Raw genomic sequence first — 16629 nt, 5'->3', positions numbered from 1 at the left:
AACGGAATCCGGCCAATGAACGTCAACACGTCACTGACATTTGTTTAGTTCGATCGCGTTTGATTTCGGTTAGCCTAAAAAATTATAAGTACGAAGCAGTAGTCACAGTAGAAATAATGGCAGGCGAAGTAGTTGTGGACGCTTTGCCGTATATAGATCAAGGATATGACGAGCCTGGAGTTAGAGAAGCGGTGAGAGATGATATTCGTGAGCGTGACCGTGTGAATTAATTGTTTATGTAGTTTTCATTTTTGAGGTTACGTTCTAATGTTGTATTTCAGGCTTTGGCGATGGTCGAGGAAGAAACGCGTCGGTACAGACCGACAAAAAATTACTTGGAACACCTGCCACCTCTTAATATAAATGCCTTTGAAACACCTGTGATCAAACACGAATTTGAGAGGCTCCAATCCCGCCTTCCAATGGAAGTACTTAGCATGAAACGGTACGAACTCCCACCTCCCCCTCCTGGGAAAATGAATGATATAGCTGCTTGGAACGAGAGTGTGGAAAATAGCATGGCTCAGCTCGAACATCAGGCTACACGGTAAGTTATTTACTTGTAGGCAATTGGGAAGACTTGATACATACTCTTGTATGACAGTTGTTCATCACCTAAATATTTCGGTATCATTACAAATTCCATTATTGAAAAATAAAAATAAACATTTCTTACTTGAATAGAATCTGTAATTTGGAGCTGATGATGGAATACGGCTGTGAGGCCTGGAAGTGTTACTTGGAAGTTCTGATGCAGTTGGTTTCGCAGGCGCAGAAACAGCTTCAGGGATTGAGAAAAACAATCCAGGAAGTAAACTGGCAGAGGAAATCCATGCAAACCCAAGGTGGCGAGAAGTTGAGAGCTTTGGAGGCTCAATGGGTGGGATTGGTATCTAAAAATTATGAAATCGAACAAGCCTGTGTTCACCTTGAAGAAGAGATACACCGCAATAAATATTTAAAAAGCAACGGTGGAGAGGTTGGCGATGTCCCTAGGGAAGAACAGGAACCTGATATTCCTGGAGACAACGCCACTGAGACAATGGCAATGGAGTCTACAATGGAGGAACCTCAACCTGCGTGATGAAATGACAACTGACGATTGTCGTGACACTATAAAACAATTTGATGTCTAAGCAAGATACCAATTATAACTGATGAATTTTATAATTTTCGATTCCGATGCGTTCTAGTGATTGTGAATCAGGGTATTTATTATTCGTCATTTTTTCAGAATAAAGTTATGATCGAATTTCAGAAATTTAGTTGACCCACATTTTATGAATATTCAATCTAGATAATGCTTCATAAAATATTTTCCAGTCAATGCGAGTACATCTTATGAAAAAATTTGATATTGCATTTAGACGATTTGTGCTGGAAGATCTGAGGACACAGAGAACAGACTTATTATAAAGCACGTTTTGTTTGACCGTAATCTACTTTTATCACGCTTCGAGTATGCCTACAATATATATATATGTATATATATATATTTATAAGTCAAAATCACTAACTAATATTTTATAATTATTCAGTAGTAGTGTATATGTATAAATTTAAATATACTCTGTATATGAGATAATGAGAAGTTGTTTCGAGAGAAAAAACAGTTTTTGATTTGCGCTGTAGTCATAATTATCCACAGATCTATCGTATGTTCAAATTACGCAAGTATCGACGCAAGGACGCGCAGTATGCAATTTTCAATTTTATTAACGATAGCGATAATTAGCTGTCATAATTAACTAATAAATACGTTACGTCAAAATAATATATCATAATTACAAAGCGGTTTTAGCCGGGCAATTACATTCAGGTAATTATTGTCATCAATATTCTTCTTTTTTTCTGAAGTGAAAGAATATATATATTCAATTCGCCGCAACCGCGCTGATCACTGACGATAGGAAAAAAAAGTATTAAAAAATACTCGTTTTAATAAGTATCAATTACTTCGATTATCTACTCGTATGTCACAACGCAGTTTCGCTAGCTCCCGAACTTTTCGATTGCAACGGCAATGTTCCCTTGTACCCGGACGACTCTTATAATATTGCTATGCGCTGGTTTAATGACCTGACCTGAAAACAATGAAATTCATCATGAATTCATGCAAAAGGATTATTTTTTCCGTTCAAATAAGTGATTTGTATTCTCGAAACTTTGAGAAAACTCTGAAATCGCAATTGTTCATACTCTGCACAATCGTTATATTAAAATTTTTATTTCGATTTTGAAAATTATGGATATGACGGAATCTTGAATACCGATGATTTGTTAGCCGCCTTGTAATGAACAAGATAGACGCATGCGCATTGCATCGTGCGCATATCTTGAATCTTGGTAGGACTTCGCGGCTGACGCAACATGGATATTCAAGATGGCCGCAAGTCTTTTTGAAAGTCTGTCTGACGTGCGAAAGTGACAACACTTGTACCTTTAGCCCTCTCTTTCGCCGGCAAGCCAGCCGTATACCAAGCTATAGAATGATCGTTCCAGTTGGTATAGTATAATGCATTTGGCTAACTGTGCGCCTCCTTTTTTTTTGAGTTGAGTGGCTGTGAGTATTAATGCCTAGAACAAAAATGTATTAATGTTGCCGAAATCAGTGCTCGCAAATGTTGTTCAAACACCCAAAGCGTAATTTCATCGACAAGGTGATCGATCATTTTTCGGACGCAAAGATATTAAGTCTGTACAAACGCACAGCGATATGTTTTGTTCTCGGTGCAGCATTGGAGTATTACAGTATACGCCAATACGAGGCTAGAGTCAACTCTTACTCTTACCAAGTGTCTGAAAAGCGGCGAAACGAAGAGGTGCTAAAGAAGTAGCTACCATATAAGCGAACGTAACCAATGTAACGCACTAGAAAAGAAGAAAACTTAACCTGTTAACCGTGCGGGACGTATAAATACGTCAAACGTAAAGAATAGCGTGTACGGGTAGGACATATGCTTATCCCCGGTTAACCTCCCAGGTTGACAGGTTAATACGTTCCGAAGACCGAAACAAGTGGGCCAAAGAAAATGCCTGCCAGAGCCGGATTTCGTCACCACCTCCAGTACATCTGCTTGTATATGTTTGCAATGACAGCCGGCCAACGGACCGTTCGTTACTTCTACCCTAATCCTCGACGTAACGAACACGACTCAAATACGCGGATAAAACGAGAAAACGAGAACCGATTGAGGGAGCAAAAGGAGAGAACTTAATTCCGATTTACCTTGTATCATTGTAAGTCAAGATCTCGTAGAATCATGTAATATTCAAACATTTGAATATATAAATAAATATACACACACACACACATATATGAATCATGTTTAATTTACTTCACAAACCAGCTCTCATCCCCTTCCCTGTGCCGCGTGTCTTTCCACCATTTCTAGCATCTGTTGTTCCAGCTTAAAAAGCCTCGATTGATACTTTTTCTTAGACTTCTCCATCAATTGTACTAGAGCTCTGAGATAAGAGGCGAAAATAAAATTGTTTTTGTAAGTAAACAGGATGCCATAAATACTTTGATGGAACGAATACATTTGAAAAAAATTTGCAAAAATATTTTAGATTATCGACATCTGGGAAAATGACTGGGATAACTTGTCAATGAAATATATTATCGCACGCCGTATTTTGGAGTCTATTTGCCACTGAGACAATGGCAATGGAGTCTACAATGTAGGGAACCCCAACCTGCGTGATGAAATGACAACTGATGATTGTCGCGACACTGTAAAAGAATTTGATGTGTAAGCAAGATACCAATTATCACTCACGAATTTTATAATTTTCGATTCCGATACGTTCTAGTGATTGTGAATCAGGGTATTTATTATTCGTAATTTTTCCAGAATATAGTTGTGAATGAATTTCAGAAATTTAGTTTATCCACATTTTATGAATATTCAATCTAGATAAAGCTTCACAAAATATTTTCCAGTAGATGCCGGCACTTTTGAAAAATTTAGCGATTGTGTTTTCATTTCAGACGATTTCATGCCGGCTGATCTCAAGTACAGGGAACAGACTTATTATAAAGCACGTTTTATTTAACCGTAGTCTACATTTATCACGCTTCGAGTATGCCTACAATATACATATTTACAAATCAAAATCACTAACTAATATTTTGTAATTATTCAGTAGTAGTGTATATGTATACATTTATATATACTATGTATATGAGATAATGAGAAGTTGTTTCGTGAGAAAAAGCATTTTTTGATTTGCGACGTAGTCACAATCATCCACAGATCTACCGTATGTTCAAATTACGCAAGTATCGACGCAAGTACGCGCGGTATGCAATTTTCTATTTTATTAACGATAGCGATAATTAGCTGTCATAATTAACTAATAAATACGTTACGTCAAAATAATATATAATAATTACAAAGCGGTTTTAGCCGGGCAATTACATTCAGGTAATTATTATCATTAATATTCTTCTTTTTTTCTCAAGTAAAAAAATACATAGATTCAATCCGCCGCGATCGCGCTGATCACTGACGATAGGAAAAAAGTATTAAAAAATACTCGTTTTAATAAGTATCAATTACTTCGATTATCTACTCGTATGTCACAACGAAGTTTCGCTAGCTCCCGAACTTTGCGATTGCAACGGCAATGTTCCCTTGTACCCGGACGACTCTTCTTCCAACATTGCTATGCGCTGGTTCAACGACCTGACCTGAAAGCAATGAAATTCATCATGAAATACCATTGATCTACATATAGAATTCAGTGTGAAATACAGAGTGTTGTCCTCCCTTGGAGAAAAAACCGATAAATTTCCGGGAGAATTCGATTATCGGAGAAAATATTTTATTCTAGGTGGACTAATGTCGTAATCATATATCGTAATTTCTTGACAATCGTGCAAAAGGATTAATTTTTTCTACTCAAATAAGTAAATTGTATTCCCAAAGCTTTGAGAAAACTCTGGAATCACAATCTTGCATCGTCTACTCAATCGTTATACTAAAATTTTTATTTCGATTTTCAAAAATATGGATATGAGGGAATCTGTAATACCGATGATTTGTTAACCGCCATCTAATGAACAAGATAGACGCATGCGCATTGCATAGTGCGCATATCTCGAATCTTGGTAGGACTTCGCGGCTGACGTAACATGGATATTCAAGATGGCCGCAAGTCGTCTGCTGTGAATAGTGCTGCAGAGATCAATGCTCGTAAATGTTGTTAAAACGAGCAAGGCGTAGTTTAATCGGCACGGTGTTCGATAAGTGGCCGGGTAAAAAGTTATTCGGTGTGTACAGATTTTTGCCGATATTTTTTGTCCTCGGTGCAGCACTCGAGTTTTCCATGATAAACTGGCACGTCGGTGAAGTTAACTTTTACAAAACCTTTAAAAAGCGGCGAATCGAAGAGGCGGTAGAGAAGAAGCTAGCACAACTGCAAACGTAACGCGATAGAAAAGAGCAAAACTCAATACGTTCCGAAACAAGTTCGCCTAAAGAAAATGCCTGCTGGAGTTTCCTGGTCTCGCTATCTTAGCTATACCGCCGTCGCTATGCTTACAATGTTAGCCGGCGCACAGACGGTTCATTACTTCTACAAGCCTCTAGACGACTTGAATATACTGATAGAACAGGAATATGAGAAACAACTGAAGGAGCGAAAGGGGAGAAGTTAATTCCAACTTATCTCGCATCATTGTACGTCAAGATCTTTTGTAGAATCATATAATGCTTAAACATCTAAATATATAAATAAATATACACATACATATATGAATCGTGTTTAATTTACTTAAAAAACCAGCTCTCGTTCCCTTACCTGTGCCGCGTGTCTTTCCACCATTTCCAGCATCTGTTGTTCCAGCTTTTTGAGCCTCGATTGATACTTTTTCTTAGACTTCTCCATCGATTGTACTAGAGCTCTGAGATGAGAGACGAAAATAAAATTGATTTTGTAAGTAAACAGGGTGCCATAAATACTTTGATGGAACGAAAACATTTGAAAAAAATTCGCACAAATATTTTAGACTATCGACATCTGGGAAAATGACTGGGATAACTTGTCAATGAAATATATTATCGCACGCCATATTTTGGAGTCTATTTGTTATTACCCATTAGCACGTTTCAAATCCTTGACAAGCTCGTCGGACTGAAGATGTCGGAGATCAAGATTAGCGTAAACCTTGTCAAACGTTGATACAAGTTCTTGGAGACGATCTTTTAACCTGGCTTCTCTTCCAAGCGCTTCTATCAACTCCGACTCTATACCTTCGCTCTCGTTGTCGCTCACGACGTGATCCTATCGTATAGAGAGGAATTTATATTTTTACATTTACTTACTCTCGACAGTAAAGCGAAAAAGTACGGGGGAGCTTTAAAGTACCGTCGTTTCAATAAGTAGCAGCGTACCTTGTTAGCCACAATCGCCGGCATAGCTTCCATATCTCTGAGCTGTTCCTGAAGATGTAATATAGCTGCATACTGAGCGGCGATTTGTGTATCTTGAACACCCAGTTTAAGTTCAATAGTTGCCCGTTCTTTTTCGAGTAAAAAAACTCTCGCTCTAAGCTCAGCCTTGTCCTCTCTCATTGCCATTAATTCCTAGACATATTGAGTAGATATGTGTTAAGATTGACGAATCTACTAAATCATAAAAACGCGGTAAAGAATTAAACGTTCGTCAGCGCACCTGCATCAGTACCGCAGTTTCTAAATCCAATTTCCTAGCCTCGGATAGTGAGATAGTGTTCTTCGAGTTCAGAGGTTCGGCATGAACACTTTCCAATTCAACAGCAGTGGATCTGACCATCGCCCGATCCGATTTCATTCTGTTGATGTGTCTCCTGAGTCTTTTCTCTTCCTCGATGCCCCAAGTTACTTCCGAACTGTACGAGAATAGAAAAAAACGGTCATCACCAGCAGCAACTCGCATTTACCTCACGAATTTGACGTTAAAAGAAAACGTACTCGTCGGATAAGACCATGCTATCCTCCCAGGGCGCCCCTAAGGCTGCGCAGTCGTTTTCCAGCCTGTTCAACACGTGGTAAGCAACATTTTCAGCAATCCTTCTATTGTCGATAGTAATATTGCTGCGATCCGTAGACAGAGCAATTTCGCTCTCTAGTAAAGCCACAAGAACATCGTAAGCTTCAATAGCTCGATCACTGTAGGATAATGCGAGCCGAAGCGCAGTGGCATTAGATTCGTATTTTCCGACTAATAGGCTGAGCCTGGAAGGTCAGAAAATAAAGGTTTGTAAAAGAATTGCTCGTAGTAGATAAATGCGAGAGAAACTGATTCCAATGATTCTAAATCACGGACCTATCACACTGAGCTTTACTCTCGTGAAGTGTAAGCGCAAGAACGGCGTTGTTAGCTCTCGCATGTTCCAGCCTGCTGTTCAGCCTCTCCGTTTCAACTTCGAATTGCTTTTCGGATCCGTTAAGTTCCTGCAAGTTTGACTGCTCCATAAGATCGGAGACCAGATGTTCGGCCACCATGGTAGAGCACACCTGTGGAATTGACGTAATTATGAAATAAAACACCAATGACTCGGCGTTCCGTGGCATGCATCGTAACTGATACAAAACGCTCCTCTGAGAGGCCTTACACCAAGGTTCGTGATGTCGGGTCCAGTGATGTGCCTTTCGTCCGTACGCTTAAGCCGCACTCTCTCAGCCATCTTTAAGACCGGGGCTTCTTCTCTGGAGACGGTTTTCGCTGGTGGCGTTTGAAGAGGAGGCAACAACGGCGAACAAGGAGCAGTAAGAGGTTCCGGTGAGCTCGTGTTTCTACGTACCTGGGAAAGCGTAAATATAAATAAGAACGAACCAATCGACGCCGTGAATCTTCTTCTTCTTCTTCGCGGGTAAACAAGAATTATACAGACATCCTTAATTCGCGAACTTACCCTCATGTCACGTCGAGGCGAGTCGCTACGCGTCGCAGGTAAATTGTTTTGGCCCTGACTTTTGCACTGAGCCAGTTGAGCCTGTAAGCTGGCAATTTCCGCCTTCAAGGCGTTCACCTCGTCCTGGAGGGCAGCAACGGCGACGCTCTGACAAGAGGCGGCTTGCTGGGTCGGTTCTGGAGTCGGCAGAGCAGCTGGACTCTCCAAGGTTTCCCTCCCGTTCTGCGATTTCATTTCGTATTATTTATCATTATTTTCTTTTGCAATGTTTCGTCTCGCTCATTTAGTAGAAAGAAAATGGAGTCGAGACAAAAGGTGTACCTCGGCAATATCGATAGAACGTTTTTAAATAATAAAGTATACGGTACTAAAACTCTTCGTGCACCGAAAGATATTCAAGCAAAAAATATACTACGCGGTATAAGAAAAAGAAAAAAAGCGTTCAAAGCCTGCGATAATAGAAGATTATATACTTTATTATTATCCTCGGTATTTAGGATTTTTTTCGCGCCATTGTTTTCATCGTTATTGCACGCCGAAGGAACGATCGAGGGTGTGTGAAGCCCGCAGTTGTTTAACAGGCTTTAAGATTAGCCGCCCGCGTTTCAAATGGCAGGCTGTTTCGATCGCAATTCTGCAGCAGCAACAGCAGCGGCAACATTTCACGACGGTATATTTTCTATACGTAATACAAGTAATGTTCCGTAATAACTATGCTTTAGAAGAAATGAAATTACATTGAATTACGTTAAATTGACCATCCACGATGGTTGTGGTATGTACGTTTTCTATACACGATATTTATGCTGCAGACGTTTGTAACAACCGTTCGCAAGAGCCGAGAGGCGAGAATTCCATAATTTTTTCATATTCATCTTTTATCATTCCACTCATATATTCATCTATCAACTTTATCTCGCTGGCATGTTATTAGATTTTAAGAGAAATCCTTCTGCGTCTTCATCATAATCATAATCATCATCATCATCATCATGATAATAATAATCATAATCTGGGAGTCTATTCAACCGCAGCGCTGCGCCTAATTAGCTTGAATAACTTGTGGATAATTATTCTTCTTCCTTACAATTAACCCCTTCTCACCTCGCAATTAACCATCTCACGCCCATCTCATGGAACACACCCTGAAGCGGGAGGAGAACCTCAAGGCAATAAACCCTTTCGTCTTTCCAGGAGTCAGATGGTAATCGGCACGATTCCTGCATTGCATGTATAATATACCAAGGCGATGGGGAGTCACGAGGATGAGGAGGAGGAGGAAGAGGAATAAGAAGAAGACTGCAGTGTTCGGTGTGGTTGGTGAACGACGGATGCTCGACTCTTTTGAATCCTAATATGCATGGTCAAGTATTATTTATAAGAAAGTCGAGATGCTGCCGGTTTGTGAAACGATACACGTCCACGAACATTAGACGAGAAGTATCGAGCGTATAATAAAGATGGATGGAAAAGGAAAACATCCGGGAGAAAATGGAGATGGAGTTGTATATCGTACGATCTTTTACCTCCGTCGGACGGTGTTCAATTTCACCGCAACAACTGGAATCCGCGTCGCCAAGGGTTCGGTCACCGTCCCCGTGGAGGTCTCCTCCGCCTTCGCTCTCCTCAACGGGGTTCGTAATTGATCCTTCGGCATCTCGGCTTGTCTCGATTTCTTAAAATAATAATAATAACAACAATTACAATCCCACACCGCATTAATTGCCTCGTTAACCACGTGGCCATCCTCCATGCCGTCGATTTGACTGCCCGATTGCCAGTTCCTCGACGGAATGTTTTTTTTTTTTTTCTTAATGATTTTGCGAATTGACAACTAATGAAAGAGTCGTGTAAGGCAATCGTTGGATAACGCGTCGAGTAAATATGTGACGAATAATTGTTGCTATCACAGTACTGAGTCTGAGAATGAGGAGAGGAGAGTTGCGTTCTCTTGTAATTCCGAATCACTTGGACAAAGTCTTCTTTTCGTTTTTCATGAGATGTAAAAACATTTCTTTAACGGTTTCACGAAGATCAGAAAGTCATAGAGCATGATAAACGGTTTCAATGAATTCTCGAGACTTTAAAGAACAGTTGTTTTCTGAATACCAATTTTTACGATCAATACTTTAAAACTTCGAGCCTATCAACTTTTGGATAATGTAGTCAAAAAACACTTTGTGAAGAAACCCTCAATTTTTTCCAATTTCTCCAGCTTAAAACACTTTGAAAAAGTCTACACTCAAAAGGTGAACAAAAGAACAAATGTTCACACGGAGGGTTAAAAAAATTTCATTGCCATAAACTCATCGCGATTGAGCAGAGAGAAACTTTTCATCGATAAAGTGCAAAATAAAAAAACAAAGAAAAAAAACCAAAACTCTTACGATTGATGAGTGAAAGAAGAAAAATAAAAGGCAAAAAACAGAATTACTCACCCGACTCATCTTCCTCGGCGATGACGGTGGCCCGATGGCGTTCCAGCTGTCTCCCAAGTTCGGCAATAACTGAGTGAAGTTCAGTGAGTCTCTCCTCGTGCCTGGCAGCCTGTTGTTCAGCCCTCTGTTCCGCCCTGACAGCCTGACTTTCAGCCCTTATCAAAGCGGCGTCCGAAGCTTCCCTCGCCCTGGTGGCAGCAACGAGCCTGGCATTAAGCTCGGAGACCTCGGACCGTAGAGAGGAGAGAGCAGCCGCGTGGAGCTGAAGCATAAAGAAGCAAAACACGAAGGATCGTGATATTATAAAGATGACGCAATATCCCATTCCGTACATGTCTCTTAATATTTCTTTTTTCTTCCTTCGTTTTTTTTCCTACTCTTCTACTCGTTCTCGAGTGATAATTATTATCTTACAGTATGAGATTCTGCACGTCGAGGAGGGAGAAAAATAGAGAAGTTGGAAAAAAATACTTATTGCGCAGCACATATTTCAAAGCTAACTGCGGCCCAAGAGGATAACCAATTAAGTTTAAAAATATACCGCACTTAAATTGGGCGAAAATGACCTCACGCGGTACATTCGTCTAAAGACTTTTTTTATTCAATTCTTTTCTACCTCGTTAATACACAGCTTCGTTTTGTTATTTTCTTCTTCTTTCAATCGTTTATTTATTTGAAGTAGATGCGAATTTTCGAGTACATACTTTGTTTGTGTCGAATGTGCAAATTACATACCTAATATTGATCTATAGGCAAGGATCGAAGTCATATTATCACCAAAATTAGTTTCACGTTCATGATTACAATTTTCAACCAGTTTTCTATAACAACATAATTTGAAACCTAGAGTACTTCAGGCTAGCAAACTTCAGAGCTAAATTTGAGCAGCTGTGGACTTTATGCACCTGAGATAAAAACGGTCCAACACCAAGTACTGCAAAAAAAAACCATATAATCTACGCCTTAACGTGCATATTACACATAAATATGGGCATAAATTCGAGCTGTTGTAACCGAAAAAGTATCCATCCACATGAATCTCCCTTATAAATTTTACCCGGCTTAGGGTAATTTTTTTCAACGTAATATACGTAGGCATAAGACTGTCATAATTTTCACAATATACAATCGTGGAGTAAGTAAAGTGGTCTGCAGTTAATATTATACAAGAATTTAAGCACCATAAATTTGACATCGCAAAACTGAATAATTGAGCTTCGTTAAGTGATTAAAAGTACATGTAAAAAGCTTTTATTTCTTTGGGAGAATCGCATTTGATCACCCTATAGAAAAGAGCGAGTCACGTGAGAGACCTTGGTCTTGGTATCGGTCGACCGTGACGGTCGGTGAATATCACCTGATGACGATCACCACCGGAAATACGCTCCCCAAGTCGTCGTCGACGGCGGAGAGAGAAGGAGGAGTATATATACTCGTCTATGTCATAAGTCGTGGCCAGTTGTAAGAGGCATACCGAACGGACAGGTAAAACCGAGAGATCGACACGCACAGTGCGAATCAGTGATAAATTTCAAGCTTGTCCATCGTCATGTAAGTCGCATTTTGCTTCTCTGAAGTGAGTGAGTGCCACTAAAACTTGTCGTTATTGTACACATGGACCATAAGTTTGTTTAATTCCATCTTGCAGAATATATCTCTGAAGATGCGTGGAAAGGGGATGGAAAACTGGACGTTTCTGGTCGTGATCTGCGTTGCCCTGATAATGACAACCATCACTTCGTCCACCGCAGCTCCTGCCGACGAGTACATTCATCTGCCAGGAAAAACATGTGCGGAAGCACCATCCTGTCCGGACGGAAGAAAGTGCGTGATGTCACCACCCCGTTGCAGGGTCAGTCCTTGTCCGAAACTTGTTCCAACTTGCGGTCCGTCCTCGTAAGGTGGAGAATTATTTTCATATTATGTATGCCAACGCGACGATAATTTGTGGTAGCGTTATAATAAGTCCTGTATCATTAATCAATAAAACGATATACTCATTCGGCGTTTTGGTGTTCCACTGAGAATTGTTATTATTATTATTAGGATGTATGGTAGATGTCGTTTTTTGCACAATAGAATTATAGCGATGAAACTCATTTGGAAAACCGAAGAGTAAGATAATCGTAGTGAGCAGAAGATTCATGGAATGTTGTCCAAGTATGATGAATCGAGTTTGGATGAGCTTGGGGAGAGGAGCTTGGTGTACAAATGTGTAGTTGCTCAACAAATCACCGTCCGTTCTTTAGCTTCTTTTCTTCTTTTACCGTCTCCTTCTTGGCTTCTTGCTTTCTGTCGTAATTCATTTGCAACGGTGAAGAAATAGAAGAAAAAGAAAAATCATAAGAAGAAGTCGTCGTGCAAGAGAGAGCTTGAGACGTTGAACAGTGTAACGGAAAAACCGGGTGACTTCTCCCCTTACCCGGTACAGATCAGCGTACAACTCCGTGCCAAGTTGTCCATATTTTGAACTCGAGAGTCCTAAGTGCGACTATAATTCAACTGATAATAGTGGCTACCTACCCACCTTACAATTAGGCACAATGACTGTCTATTTGTAGAGTGAATTATTGCCTGAGGAATTTTTCCTTCATATTCTTTCTAGAAAGGTACTGTCCATGTTTTTCCAACACTAAAACGCAGTGCAAGCGAGTGTCTCTTGTCTCTTTACCTTTAAGCACACTGTGAAAACCGGAACTCGACATTCTCCGGAGCCGTTTGTCCAGGTTTGGGTTTACCATCGATGCAGGATTTGCTCCTTGTTCCAACTTTGAAAATCTGCACCATCGAAAATCGGTAGCAAACATATAAGACATCAATTCCAGAGTGGACTTGGTGCAATATTCACATCTTTGACTTCGGCGCATTGTGTCGACGTGAGAACCGGAAGTGAAATGAGGTCGCGGTAGCTTCGATCCCTCGGGAAGCGTTTTACCTCGACCCCAGTGACCCTGATGTAGTTGAAAGAGTCCGCCATGTGGGTCACAGAGTGATTGGGTCGTCGTAGTTGCAGTTGCGGGGTTGGAATTGTGTGAGCCAAGAAAGTACTGGTGGATCTTTAGTGGAAGTTTTTACCCTTCCTCTTTCATACGGACGTAATTGCGCCGGGAAAAGCATCGCCACGACGTGTCTGTAGGTGGCTCATTCAAATGGCAAGTATACTTTTCTAAGACACGTTTATACCGTGTTTGCCATAGGTCATATGGTACTAAGAGCGCCATATTGGTATCTGGATGCAGTGCTAGCTTCACTGTTTGCACGGGGTTTCAGTGGTTCTTAGAAAAATGGCGGCGGTCTACTAAAGGAAAGATCCAGCGAGATGTTCTCTTTACTCGGTGCATGAATAATTTTCACCAGCCGTTTGCCCTCGAGCAAAAACTGGGATATAAGCATCGCACTTTTCTACCGTCCTTTGCCCATCGAAAAATTTTTTCGTAGCATTCCAACATGACGTTTGGTTCTAACTTCATTGCTCTTCTTCTGAAGTAGATCGGTTGGTATCGTTCTTAAAACTCCACTAAAAAAAATGGAGAAATTCGAAGAAGATGCTGTGCGATAAGTATCTAAAAAAAGATCTTCACATCGTAAAGCAATTCCTATAATCCCTGAAAAAAATTTCTACCTTTCAGATAAAAGATACCATACAAAAGTACACATTGTGACCATACGCCAATGGGTGACGTAATGTAGAATATATGGGAGTCGATTTTCGCGCAGTGTGGAGTAAAATAACAACAACATGAGCAGCTCATTTTCCCCGAGGCATGGAGAAGGAACGAACGGAATCATCAACTTCCTTGCCTCGGAGTAAAACCTGCAATCAAAATAGCTAGAGGTCACTGCTACTGCCAATCTGAGACGTGCTCGTGCAAGGTGCGGAGGAATTCGTTCTCCCCTGCAATTAGTTCAAAAACCCGCCGCGTTTATTTCTTCGAAGCGATATCTCGTCGCTTTCGATGTCCATAATTGACGTTCATCCCATGAATTGACCACAGAGATTCGCGTCAATTGACCCCTTGTCGTCAATCGATTTCTTTCTTACTTTCTTTCTTCTGTAAACGATCGAACTCGTGCACAGAAATTGTCGGGAGGGGCGCGGGGGAGGGGGGGGGGGGGAGGTTAAGTACGAATAATTGAAGAGTATAGGTTTATTAATTGAAATAATTTGAACAATTTTTGTGGATTGGAAAGACAATTTTTTATACTTGACTGCGCTAATTATTGCTAGGTCAAGAGTTATATGATCTACACGTTTGGTAAATTAGGATCATGAAAGCCGTGCTCATTTTATATATGTTAATTTCTTTGCATCCTATAGTGATGTTGAAAATTGGTTTAATCTCATTTCAAGATTTCAGATAATATTTCATCAACTGACCAGTACAAATTTACTTGGCTCCGTTCAAAGTGTTTTATCACATAGTCATCATCATAGCATGGAACGAACGTTTGATGGTTAGATAGTATAAAACGCATGTAAAGACGGCTGTATGTAGTCGATCCGGTTGAAATAGCACGAATGACACGTGGAGCGGTGTTAAGATTGTGTCGTTTTATACTTACTTTGCAATTATACAGAGCAGACGCAGTGTTTGAGAGGGCATGCGAATACGAGGATAGTAGCGACGTGTATGGTGCTCTATAAAAAGTCGTCAGATATGAGAATCCAAGCTTAATTGAAGGGCCGTTTCTGCTTTCCCCGCGTGTATCCTCAACATTGAAAAGAGCATCTAGCGACGAGCAAGGACGACGAGAATAAGAAGAAGAAGGCTCACCTAGACGAAGAACAAAGCCTCGTGTTTGCGAGGCGCTAAGCTGCAGTGGTTAAGCATCCAAGCATCGTTTTTCGCGCGAGTAGAGGGGCGGAAAGATACTGATGTAGACCCCATGTAGACGGGAGTTGGGGTCTAACCGTGCAGTGCGGGCAATTAGACCCACTAAGGAGGCCATCAGCAGCCAACGCGGCTAGGGGTGAAGAAGAATAAGAATAAGAAGAATGAAAAGAAGAAGCGAAAAGTGCAAAATACGTGGGAAAAGCCGGGCTAAAGCTAATGAGAGTACAGACTAGACTGCGGACACTGCGGAGGAAGGAGCCAGCCGGTTTGCCGCCCCTCGACAGGAACTGTCATCCTGGTATATCTATAAATCACTGGGTTAACAAGCCTTTCTTAGAAACGGAAGAAGAACGACGTCGCTTCAAGCCGGAAATCCCGGGGAATAATCGATCGCTTTCGAAAATAAGAAGCTTAACCTCATTCTCGAAAATAGAGGATACTTATACTCATCGTACATTATACGACCGGGGATTTCATTGGACTTGAAGGTACTGTTATTAAAATTTTCAAAATTACGACTCGATCTACCTCACGTGGGGTTAAATGATTTTATAAACGATTCGAATGGCTTTGAAACACCTTGAGGGTGTTTTGAAGAAAAGTCAAGAATACTAACATTATACTGTAATTTATACTAGCAATAACCATAGTACCAATAGGTACTCAATCAAACTCTCAAGTTTCAATACGGTGAAGTTACTCGAAGAGGGTCGGTTATAAACTGAATAATTCGTAAGACTTTTCAAAAGAACGGGCCAAATCATCCCTAATATTGATATCAGTGACTTGACATTGCCTCAATGTACCGAAATACACGGAACTAATGATTGACGTGTAACGTATCGATTCGTTCCTCGACTGCGTTGTGGATAAAAATGGAATTTCAAGATTGACACAGAACCTTACCCCAAGAGGGATAACCATATCCCGGGTGAAAGTGTGTCCGGGTTATTAAGCACCCTACATAGACGTAACTCGGGGAAGTTTGTAAGAAAGTGCAGTGATTGATGGGGATATGGAGCAGCAGCCCTATGGTTTTCGAGCTTTTTTGTGTCCTGCTAGAGACTCCGAGGGCTGTTGCCTGCCGTGTTATGGATGAAAGGTGGATCTTGCGCAGTCGAGAGATGGGCGTATACGAATAACTGCAGCTCTGCGGGTGTTCGCAGCAGACCGAAACGAGACAGTGGATCCTTTAATCCTGCAAATTACGAACTTCTTCATCGATCGTCGAGCTAGTTGGTGCGGCTGGTGAAATTTCGCGGCTCTCGCAGCTATCGTCTAGATTCGATAACAAAGGGGAACCAGGGAAGATCGAGAGAGAGAGGTTGGAGAAGAAATGGAGTGAAAAAAGTCCGATAACTATACGAGCTGCAGTAGCGGTGGCGGCATCAGGACGAAGAGAACCCGATAATGGGATTCCCTGGTTTTTGCCACAGATTCCTCGTCCTCGTTC

At 40.8% G+C, this 16629-nt stretch overlaps 4 protein-coding genes across 4 annotated transcripts in view; 3 read left to right on the top strand and 1 right to left on the bottom strand.

The window, feature by feature from the left end:
• The first annotated feature begins 10 nt into the window (after window positions 1-10).
• LOC124412984 (pre-mRNA-splicing factor SPF27) lies at window positions 11-1257 on the top strand. The gene is made up of 3 exons (XM_046893250.1): window positions 11-191; window positions 282-547; window positions 685-1257. Exons 1-3 carry the CDS (start codon window positions 117-119, stop codon window positions 1082-1084), a joined length of 741 nt encoding a protein of 246 aa, XP_046749206.1. The 5' UTR covers window positions 11-116; the 3' UTR covers window positions 1085-1257.
• Window positions 1258-4034: 2777 nt separating this feature from the next.
• LOC124412972 (colorectal mutant cancer protein) overlaps window positions 4035-16629 on the bottom strand; it is a 46951-nt gene continuing 34356 nt past the window's right edge. The window contains exons 4-14 of the mRNA XM_046893231.1: window positions 10342-10603; window positions 9430-9578; window positions 7904-8125; window positions 7604-7792; window positions 7315-7505; window positions 6960-7223; window positions 6682-6877; window positions 6402-6593; window positions 6104-6291; window positions 5809-5911; window positions 4035-4696 (exon numbers count right to left, since the gene is read on the bottom strand). Of these exons, the coding sequence (XP_046749187.1) occupies window positions 4586-4696; window positions 5809-5911; window positions 6104-6291; window positions 6402-6593; window positions 6682-6877; window positions 6960-7223; window positions 7315-7505; window positions 7604-7792; window positions 7904-8125; window positions 9430-9578; window positions 10342-10603 (2067 nt within the window). The 3' untranslated portion in view covers window positions 4035-4585. The remainder of the gene's footprint in view (window positions 4697-5808; window positions 5912-6103; window positions 6292-6401; window positions 6594-6681; window positions 6878-6959; window positions 7224-7314; window positions 7506-7603; window positions 7793-7903; window positions 8126-9429; window positions 9579-10341; window positions 10604-16629) is intronic.
• On the top strand, window positions 5167-5436 carry LOC124412985 (small integral membrane protein 4). The gene has a single exon (XM_046893251.1). It carries the CDS (start codon window positions 5206-5208, stop codon window positions 5434-5436), a length of 231 nt encoding a protein of 76 aa, XP_046749207.1. The 5' UTR covers window positions 5167-5205.
• On the top strand, window positions 5492-5741 carry LOC124412986 (protein brawnin). Its single transcript, XM_046893252.1, has one exon. It carries the CDS (start codon window positions 5492-5494, stop codon window positions 5663-5665), a length of 174 nt encoding a protein of 57 aa, XP_046749208.1. The 3' UTR covers window positions 5666-5741.

The sequence above is a fragment of the Diprion similis genome, chromosome 12 (assembly GCF_021155765.1).
Source record: "Diprion similis isolate iyDipSimi1 chromosome 12, iyDipSimi1.1, whole genome shotgun sequence".
Lineage (NCBI taxonomy): Eukaryota > Metazoa > Arthropoda > Insecta > Hymenoptera > Diprionidae > Diprion > Diprion similis.
The sequence above is the reverse complement of the archived record's forward strand: the minus strand, read 5'-3'. Positions and strand labels throughout refer to the sequence as shown.